Source organism: Cupressus sempervirens, chromosome 6 (genome assembly GCF_028749045.1).
Source record: "Cupressus sempervirens isolate cs-2001-9-10 chromosome 6, ASM2874904v1, whole genome shotgun sequence".
NCBI classification, from domain to species: Eukaryota; Viridiplantae; Streptophyta; class Pinopsida; order Cupressales; family Cupressaceae; genus Cupressus; species Cupressus sempervirens.
Genome location: NC_143123.1, coordinates 641,306,423 through 641,317,635, shown reverse-complemented (window position 1 = coordinate 641,317,635; position 11,213 = coordinate 641,306,423). Strand labels below are relative to the sequence as shown.

Below are 11,213 nucleotides of genomic sequence, written 5' to 3'. Positions count from 1 at the left end.
GAAATTGTACTTTCTTTTGCTTAGCCAAAATACATTCCTTACACACAACATTAGTAGGCTTAGTAATCTTAGCCAAGTCTCTAACTGCAAAAGTCCTACTAACCTACACAATATTATTAAAGTTTATGTGAAAAATCTTCTATACCACAACTAATTGTTATCCACTTTAGCTACCAAACATGTCATTTCAGTAGGATTCAACTAAAATACATTACCTCTAGATCTAGTGTCAATTCCAATTAGCTTACCATCTCTATCTTTGATAATGTAGGTCTTCTCAGTAAATTGTAGCTAATAACTTTGTTCACCAATTGTCCAACACTCAAAAAATTATGCTTCATTCCATCAAGAAAATAAACATCATCTATCTTAGGTTATTGTCAAGAATAATGGATCCAATTTCTGTTATATGATAGATTGCATTATTACCAACTCTAACAATACGTCCATCATGATTCTTGAACTTAACAAACCTATTCATATCACCAGTCATGCGATGTGAACAACCATTGTCTATTATCCAATTAGATTTCTTTTCCATTTGGGAAATTAGAGATCTTTCTCCTCTAATTTCTCTATCAAGATCATCTTCCTTGATAACCACAAATCCCAATTCATCATCACTTTCACTTTGACCTTTCTCATCAAATTCTTCATCTTCATTTGCATACAAATAGTTTCTATCTCTATCTCTTCTAGGATTAAACTTTCCCTTATACTTTTTCTCTCATTTAGGACATTTAGATGCATAATGAGAAAATTCATCACAAGTCCGACATTTAAAGATTTTCTTTCCATCTTTTTCTCTTCTCACAAGAAGGGTTATTCATTTCTCAATCTTCTTGTCTTCATCAGATCTACTGCTACCAGCAAGATCTCCATGTTTTTTTGCACTCCTTGTTAGATTAGGTCGAATGTTCAAGGCATTGAAGGTTGTTTCGACTCTTGCTAGATCTCTAAATTGTCTCAAATCTACTTCTGCAGATTCTAATCTTCCAAGCAATGTTTCCTTTGTGAAATCCTTAGTGCAGGGTATTACTAGATGAATCGTCTGAGCTATTGGCTTGAATGGTGGTGTCAAAATTTTCAAGATCTTCCATATAACTTCATCTTCTTCCTTGGTTCCACCATGAGACTAGATTCCTACAATAATTTCTAATATTCTACCAATATAACTTCTTACATATTCATCTTCCATAATTTTAGCATCTTGAAATGCACATATCCAATCATGTAATCTCATTCTCTTTGCATGATCATCACCTTCAAAATTAGATTCTAATACTTTCCAAATTTCATAAGCAGTAATTCTCTGGAAGAGTTGTTAGTGGAGCTTCTCTTGCTCTCATGTTACACATGAATAAATCTCTTTCATCTTCACTACATCCTTCAACCTTCTCTTCTTCAACGATTGTCTTCTTACTCTTTGTCAAGATCTAATATCCCGGACCCGTGCACAATAGATGATTCTTCATCTTCTCCTTCCAACTATCATAGTTGACCCCATCAAATCTAGGACTATCCTTTCTAAAAAGATTCACCATCAATCTCCCAAATTTGTTAAGCTTATCCTTCAAGGACCTGATGCTCTAATACCAATTGTTAGAATATATAGTCCAATGATATAGCTGGGGGGGGGGGGGGGGTGGTGTGGTGTTGAATCATTAATACAACTATTATCACAATTATCAACCTTAAACAAACTTAACCATATCAGTAATATAAATTGAAACCACAACAAGATACTCATACACACTAACACCATATATGTTAACTAGGGAAACCCTTGATTAGAGAGAAAACCCCGATGGGGATGGTACCAACAAGATGATGTACTAATATAAATATTCCTTATTAGAGGATAAACCCTATTAGGAGTCTATGAATACATTCAATACATATGATTCCCTATTAGAAGTTGTGAAAAATAGCTGGACCCACTGCCAAAACAGCTTCAAGGGCAAGAACAATGAACCCATTGTGCAAATGATCTCTATATTATTCCTTTTATAATAATAGAATTGTATTTTATTGTTCCTTCCTCTTTCTTTGTCCTGTCAACAAAACTTCTACTCCTTCTAATCTTGTAACTAGATCACAAATCTCGCATCCAATAATCCCTTGGATCGCTTATACACATTCAATAAGCACTCTGCTTCTTTTCACACTTCACACTTCTTGCAATAATGGATACACACTACAAATAATGAAAACATCTTTCCTTTATACCATATTTTCATATTAATTCATTGAGTTAGCCTTGAGGCTTTCCCAATTAATTATAATAAGATAATTAATTAATTACAATTACAATAGCACTGTTGGCTCGCAGTTTATACAAAACCTCACACGTGTGATACTAGGGCTTGTGCACTCACTGACATCATCAATGGATTGTCCTTTGTCACTACTTGACTATGCATCTTCTTACTGCATCTCAAATGTAATTTAGCAAACAAACAACAGGACTTGCTAGACCAATACTTTGTCTCTGAATTGATCTCTATAAATTGGGTACAACTTCCATACATTTTTGACTCAGACGCTATGCACTTGACCATGTCAATCGGACACTATGTCGAACATGTCTGTGACTGCACATCACTAGACAATCAAACCATTGTTTGTACCATCAAGATCTTTGTTTGTTACTCAGACAGTCTTTACAAAAATCGTGCTATGTTGACATCAATGACAAACACAATCATGAATACAATATGTCAATACTCTCCAATGCTTAGAATACTTCCTTACTGTAGTATCATTAGCATTCATGCTAACACTCTCCCCACATACATTGTACAGTCTTCTCCATGCACATCGCACTACATCTCCTCGTCACTGTACTATGACAAATCCCACCCTATCATGCGGTCTTCTATGTCCATTGTATGACATTCCAACATATGAATTTACGACCCCCCTCCACATACTATATGGCCCCTCACTCATAACATACAGTCCTTGCAATTCATCCATCATGAATAAGAACATTACAATCTTAACATACCTCTGAATAATTAGTGATGAGGATTAAGAGGATATCTAAAGCTATAAACAAAATTTATATACTAACTAAATTAGTGACTAATAGAAGTATGAGTGGATAAACAATGAGAATGGTAAAATCTCAATGATTCTTATTTGCAGTGTTAATGCATGCTTCAAGATTTATAGAAAAAATTTACAATATAGGCAATCATGAGGTGGATTGGAAATATAGGCTACACGGGGGCACTATGACATAGCAGACAATCTAGCTAGTAGATTTAATTAAGTGTCAATCCATACTTAAACATTTGATTTAAAGAACTGACCGCTACTTTAATATATTACTAAACTATCAATGTTCAACCTACATTCTAGTAATATGTATGAGAAAGTCTAACCCCTTTTCTCATTGCCTTATCTCAAATGTTGTGTTTAATTGTTATTGATACTGGGCTAACTTACTAATTGATACTTCGGATATGCCTTATAATTAGGAACGAGTTAGAACACGTATATCAATGACAACATAAGGTTTGTAAAAGAAGGTCTATGATCTTCAAAATCAACTTTATACAGGTATCCAGGATCCAATCTTAACTAGGATTAAGGAATTATGCAAGCGTATTCACAGAGAGAAAAGTTTAAGTTACCACAGGAATATATATTGGGAAGGGAAATTTGATTGATTTTGTAAGCAATTTCACAATGCATGACTTTACTTTGTAAGATAGCATTATAATCTTTATGACAAGATCATAACCTTGATAAGAAGTGTTAAAAATATTGTAAGCTTGGATAAGGTTAATACTTAAAGTGTGGAGAAATGTAAATCTAAAGTGAGACTAAGTATACTTGAGAAAATTCTAAATTTGATAACTGGCCTAATTACTAAGTCCGAGATTTAAATATATTTATTAAAATATTTAAGTACTATACTCTATGAAATCCAAACCATATGTTCCTTTGTTCACCAAATTGTTAGCCACAGTGATAAATGTGCTTGAATTCGTAATCTTTAAAGACTTTCAATAGTTCTAACGCTATTTCAAGAAAAGATTGGATTTTCCAATTGGGAGACTTTCCTACCCTAAGTGCATTGATAACTATATGGGAATCACCCTCAATTTCTATCTTTTTAATTCATAAACCATTGCTTAGTTTTAGTCATTTTGTTAAGGATAAGATTTCAGCAATGTTCTTGGTTGATTCTTGCAAAGGTTTACTAATTTGGCAATCATAATCCCTTCATAATTATGTAAAGCCCAATATGTTCCTGCTTTCCATGGATTGCATCTAGAAGTTGCATCGAAATTAAGTTTGAACCAACCAGGTTTAGGAGGACTCCATTTTCAATTTTCTCTTTCTTTTTTCCTACTTGGACCTCCTTTCCCAAATTGAGGAGGAATGTTTTATCTAAACCAATTTTTATGAATAATTTCATCCATTATAGAAAAGATACCTTCATAGTGATTTTATCTACTAATGTTATTGTTCAAAGTCTCAACAATGTTAACTTCAATTTTATTTCCTAGTGCCATAACTCTCATTTCTTTATTTTGAAAGATTCGTCGATTCTTTTCTTTCCATAATTCTAAAGTTATTATTGAAGGAAATATCTTCTAGATGTTTTGATATAGACCTTTATGAATCATTATTCGTCATTGTTTTACACATTCTACAAGATCATTGTGAAAGGCAGTCTGTCAACTTAGCTTAGAGCTAATGTCTAGCCAACAAGCCTTAGGATAAGGACAGTTAAGTAAGATGTGATCGACCATTCCTCATCCTTCTTACATAATATACATCTAGAAGGACCTCCATAACCCCTTTTCTTGAACCATTATGTTGTAAGAATTTTCCTATGGATTGTGACCCATAAAAAGGTTCTGGATTTGGGAGAGCATTGTTTATCCCAACATAACTTAATAGGTAGAGTCAAAACAACAAGATTCAAGGATGAAGCCACTTGATTATATTCATCCTTTACTTTATAGCCCCCATCTTTAGAACCAACCCAAATTAGCTTATCATGTCTATTCTTAATGGAGAAAGATCTGTTGGAAATAGTTTTCTCAAGGTTCTTTTGGTCCTCCAATAATAGAATATTGTCCAAGTCCTTCCACGTCCAACCCAAGAGTGATCCATTGTCATTAACTATGTAATCACCTAGCTTCTTGCCTCTAACTTTAGTTAGTACATACTTGATATTTTGGTCTAATCCTAGAGAAACCATAGGACAATATCCAACCCACAAATTGTCCCAAAATACAGTTGTCTCCCCATCTCCTATATCCCAAAACAAAGAAAGGAAATGAGAATGAATAGACAAGAGGACTAGATATCCTTTCTCAGTACAAAGAAATCCATCACAAAGGGATAAGACCTAAGGAGACTAGGAGCCCAAGCTCGAATCTAAGTAGCACAAGGATTAGAATGTCATTTTCTTATAAATTCGTGAGGTGGTCGAACAAATCTGGTGTGTCCCGATGTGGGTGTATCTGGCAACCACTTCATGCCCTTGGAGGGTGACAAGGGACGAAAGAAGGCATTGATGAGCTAATCAAAGGCCTAACTCTAAGGAAACATGAGTTGTAAAGTGTGGTCACAAAGTTGCAAAGTCTCACAGTGGTAGAGGGCTAAACATCGTTGGTCAGGGTAGCTAAAGAAGGCTGACAAAGATTTGTGGTCTCTGAATAAGCAGTGAAACCTGCCTCTGATCTCATAGTAGATGGGACATCTAAAGATGAAATAGATCTCAGTCTCCATCCCAGATAGAGTACAACAGCGACACATTTGATCATCTCTAACCAAGTGGTGATCTGTTTGACAACGCAGCCTATGTGAACCCACTCTGAAGGACCCCAGGGAGATACGAAGGGTGTGGCTCCAATGTCGGCTCAAGTAGAAAGGGTGCACAATAATCCCCTCATGGATCTCAAGAAAATGTTCCAAGTAGAAGGCCATCCACGGGCGTAGACCCCCATGTAGGTTAACCCAGGTCATCGTGGTGTAATGTCTGTAAATGTCGAGTCTGACATGCCCATTCAACTCAACCTATGAGGGGAGCAGATGAGCAAGAGCATCTAGTAAAAAATCATAAGGAGGGAGGTGATCAATATTGATTCCTATTTAGCTAAGTAAGGTGGTGGCCAAGGCATACCAACCATGAGCTCTAGGTCTCAAATCAGAGCTGGCAATGTCAACGAAGGAGCAATAGGCAAAATAGGAGTATTTGCAATGGTCATCTGCAGAGTTAGCAAAGCCCTTGAGGCAGTAGAGAAATCGGACAAGTCAAAAATAGCACTAAGCCTAAAGGGATGGGCCCCGAAATCAACCAAGATAATATTGTGCAGGGTGTACCGATGACATCTAATGATTCGACAAAGAAGGGTCTAGACCCGCTCAACGGATGCATAGAAGCTCATTTTGTATTAGGTTCCTTAAGAAGATTCAATGTGAGTATAGCTCCTAGAGCTAAGTTTTTCCACATAAGATTCTTAACACTGAAATCATCGTCCTTGATTGATTTACAAATGTTTCCCCAATCAAGTTAGTTTATCTTGATTGCTAGCCATGCCATCTTTGGATCGGAGTTTAGATAGAGGTTTCCTGCTTCTTTTCTTTAATCATTTCTTGGCTATTTTAGTATGATCTAGGCCGTCTATATTTGTTGCTAGACCTAATTTACCTAAAGAATTATGAAAAATTGAAGTTGATCTATAATTAGGAGATTCCAAATTGATTTCTCCTACCTTATTAATGAAGATCTAAGCCCATACTTCGCTCCTTTCAATGTTTTAATCATAGATCTAAGTTCATACTTTGCAATTCAATTTTTATTTTTTTCGTTTATGTTAAATCTTGTGAATTTTCTAGCACTTTACCTAGTCATTATATTATTTCTTGTTCATTGTATCTAATTAACAAAAAGGAAACAATTAGTCATAGTGTTTAGCTCTCATATATGATTAAAGTTGACCTAGTTCGTTATTGCCAATGAAAGAGTTTGGAAATGTTTTCTTGTTTGCATTCTTAGGCTATACTCCATTTTATACTAATGTGTAGAACACCAAAGAGGAATCTAGTCTTCTCAATCTTCCAACTAAGATACGATTTTTTCATTCCCAAACATTTTACAAAAGGGGAAAGCATGGGCAACAATAAACTAATCAATTAATGTCACTACTAGTCTCTTGTTGGAACCATGCAAAAACCTTCATTTTATGTTTCCCTTTCATCTAGATTAATGCCTATCATTGTTGTTTGCTTCATAACGCATCTCCAATTCTCATATGATATTGTTATTTTTTAAAATATTTTGAGGGTTTATTAGACCCTAGCTTTTGGATCAAAATTGTGGACTTCAATCCCTATGGATCTTAGAGAGATTCAATCTTAAGTTGTTGTCGTGGCAACATATATGTTCGACCAGAAACAATCATATCCAATTGACTAAAATTTATTTTTAAAAAAGGCTAAAATCTATTTTATTAACATTATTAACGTGAAAAAGAATAACTACAAATGCTACAAATATAGTGTAATGTCCCCACCATTAGGATTAGACGGTGATAGTAATAATTATAAGATCATAATATATCTAACTAAATATTTCAATCTTTGTTTGCATGCATACATATATCATTTAATGTAACACTCATAATGAATGTTCTACCCCAAGAAGAGCTTGGATGAATTTATGACATTCAAAATAGACGCCCTCCACCAAGAAGATCTTGGATCATGTTATGACATTCAAAATGAATGTTCTCCATCAAGAAGATCTTGGATCATATTATGACATTCAAAACGAATGCCCTACACCAAGCATAGCTTAGATCACATTATGGCATTTGAAATAAATGGCTTCCACCAAGCCTATGCTTGAATCAAAGATATTAACATCAATCAACCTTTTATTACTTTTGATTATATATATATATATATCTTCCAATATAATAAATTTTTAATGTCTCATAATAGTGTGAGGGTAACTATATCATATATCTTACCTTAATAGAACTATACCTTAATACAACAATAATGCATGTACTCCTTAGTACCACCTTGGGCCTTGGTCGTCAGCTCATGGAAGGCAAGCATCTATGTTCTTTCCCTTTTCTAATAATGGGTCATGGAATAATCTGGTTGTCGTCGCCTCATGTCCCAATCACTTGCTACAATACGGTAGTTAAACTATGTGTGTTACTATCTTTGTGAATTTATCTCCCTCATCCAATGTGTCCTCTAGTACATGTCTGACTGGTCCCACTTGTCGTCTTCCTTCAATGCTCGGTGTTATGTAAGCTTCCACTGATTGTTCTTCGCTCAATGTCTTGTTGTAATCGATGTAAGGTAAGACCTTCGTATGGTGGGTCCCATCTGTCAGTAATTTATGTGTGCACCCTTCGTTGATTATTTATGTTCTTCTCCTTCCTCCCCCTTTCCTTACACCGATGACCCTTTGACCCATACCTGTTATTATTTATTAGTGAGTAGGTTGACTTATATATTATTATATATGATTACTATTTTCTATTATTATAAATAATACTAATATTTTATTTATGTAACTATTATTTTGTATTGATGATAAATCAATATGATAAATTGAGTAATTTTATGGATACTTATTGGTCAATATAAATGGTCAACAGTAAAATGATTAACGAGGTAAAATATTTATTAAGAATGAATCATATACGAACATTTTTATTAGATTAATATGTCATTATGGGGTTATGACATATAGGCAACATGTTCAATTACTATTAACCTATATAATTCTCATACATATAAGAGCATCCATTTATTTGTAGCAAGAAATCAAATTCCACCATAGGCACCTTTGGGTTTCTTTCAAGGACTACTTAAAATAAGAACAAAATTTATTTAGAACCCAAAATGGAGTAAAGGCTTTAAATGAGAAATAAATAAAAAATGGATATCAATCTAAGAACTTGCCCATGCTTCAATGCACTTTCAAGATTACAAAATGTTACTACTTTTGTAAAGCTAAAATTACTGTCATATTCTTGTTGTAAGAGATACATCTTAGAAGGCTTGAACATGTTACTAAAAACTTCGATTAACATGGCATTAATGATGGTAAATACCATAAAATTACCAAAAAAAACTACTATAGAATTAATTTGATACATGATATGCTTGGGCATAGTTTGATAGTGCATTCTAGGAAAATCTTAAGTCCTTTACACTACAATGAATAACAAACATGATAATTCTTACAAGGTTAATGTCATCAATTTAGAAATCCCAACATTTCAAAAGGTGCCAATGAAATTAGTTTAATCTATCTAGCAAACACGACACTCCTTGGAAGAAGAAACGTTGCACAAAGCATCCATTTCCCAGGTGCAACAAGGCGAACGCGATGTATATCCACAGCACTCAAAGTCTCGCCCAATGCAATCTCTATGCACTAAATCAAGGTAAAATTCAATCACACTTGTAAGCTTCATTATACCACCTCACAAAAAACATATAAAATCAAGCATCCATCTAAATTTTATAAAGAGGCATGTAAAAAAAACCTAAATCGTGAAAGACTTTCAATACAAGATAGATTGTCTACAACAAACCTCATGAAAATCTGACTCTGGATTAGAAACCTTAGAAAATCCATATAAATGGATTGTTGGTAAAGGTAGGTGCATATCCCTGTGTTTGTCCTTAAATGCACCCCTGAATGCACCTGAAGCACAAAACATATTATTTGAATGTTTTCAAATATAAATGTGTATAGCTGCAATCTAGAATTGTAAGACAAGCATGTTTATAATTTCATATCCAACAATCTAAGATCAAATAAAATCAGATCATCAATTGCCCTTATGCTTTGGAGAAGTGTTCACTGGTTAGATGAGTACAAAGTAATCTCAGAGCTTGAATTGATAATTCTTATGAGATATTTTGGGATATGATTACAAGAAGATTGCTCTCATAAATTTACAAGAAAAAAATTGCCTCTACACTAAGGGTAATAATATTGGAAGACAAGTTCAAAGCTTTTTCTGCATTGTAAAAAATCATTAATTTCCATTGTTTGCTGTCACAAACTTACAAGAAAAAAATTGTCTCTACAATTAGGGAATCAATTCTGGAAAACAAGTTCATGGGTTTTCTGCATTTCAAAAACACCTCGAGTTCATGGCATTATTGGCACTTGCATTTGACATATCCTCGAGTTCATGGCATTATTGACACTTTCATTTGACATATTTTGTGCTTGTTGAGTTCTTTTTATACTTTCAGCTATACAAAAATGATGAATTGTAATTACAAATTTTTATTCTTATTTGTCTTCTTTTCATTTACACAACATTGAGAATGAGAATTAACTACAGAAATATTCAAGTTTTCTTGTAGCTGAGATTTAGACTTAGTATAGTAATAAGCTAACAGGGAACACGAGTTCACATCTGCGACACCCAATTTTATATCATCTCATATATAGCCATAATTGTGTAGCTGCCTAATGTCATTAATACATTGACCAGTCAAGAAACACACAGACTGGTCCTTTTGTTTATAGACGCAAGAAACACAGCCGTAGGTACTAAACTTCCTCTAGTTATGTGGAAGCCAGTATACCAACACCCAAAATATATTAATTAGCTGTATTAGTTCAACCAACAGCTAACCATGGATTTTAGAAAGCAAATGGTGGAAAATTACATAAGATCTGTCATCCATTAGTGGATGAACTGCATATAATTTGTCTATTCTAGCCTAAAATTCTACACTGAAAACTTGTTCTGATTGATACAATTTTAATCTATTGCAAAGTAGAGATATTAGCTTTAGCATAGTTTGAAGTAGAAGTCAATTTTTTATGTTTTTTATGTCAACACTTGGTCATTGTTCTCATATTTATTGGGATCCACAGCTGTACTTTGAACAATAAACATTGAAGTTTTGACTATCGAATTACCAATTAAAAATTAGAATGCTCAATAAAATTTTGAATTGTTGAATTGGCAAATGGAAGATTTTTTTATATCATAAAGATGATTACAATGAGTATCATAATACCAAAACAAATACAAATTGTTGTGAAGGCCTCTATTTATCCCTCGGAAGGTTGGACCTCAAGTGGAAATTGACAGCTGATGGGCAGCACAGCTAGGGACTTGGGAATGGTGTCCCCAAGTCCTGAGGACGTTCCCATTCTAGTAACACAAGGATTTTGTGTGTGTTGG

The 11,213-nt window shown here is 34.1% G+C and overlaps 1 protein-coding gene across 6 annotated transcripts in view; it reads right to left on the bottom strand.

Annotated features, from left to right (window-relative positions):
• Positions 1-9,114: 9,114 nt before the first annotated feature.
• LOC149553858 (Met-10+ like family protein) overlaps positions 9,115-11,213 on the bottom strand; it is a 169,863-nt gene continuing 167,764 nt past the window's right edge. For all 6 annotated transcript variants that reach the window (XM_089789224.1, XM_089789223.1, XM_089789220.1 and 3 more), the window contains 2 exons: positions 9,594-9,706; positions 9,115-9,433 (listed from right to left, as the gene is read on the bottom strand). In XM_089789224.1, coding sequence (XP_089645350.1) covers positions 9,427-9,433; positions 9,594-9,706 — 120 coding nt within the window. In that variant the 3' untranslated portion in view covers positions 9,115-9,426. The remainder of the gene's footprint in view (positions 9,434-9,593; positions 9,707-11,213) is intronic.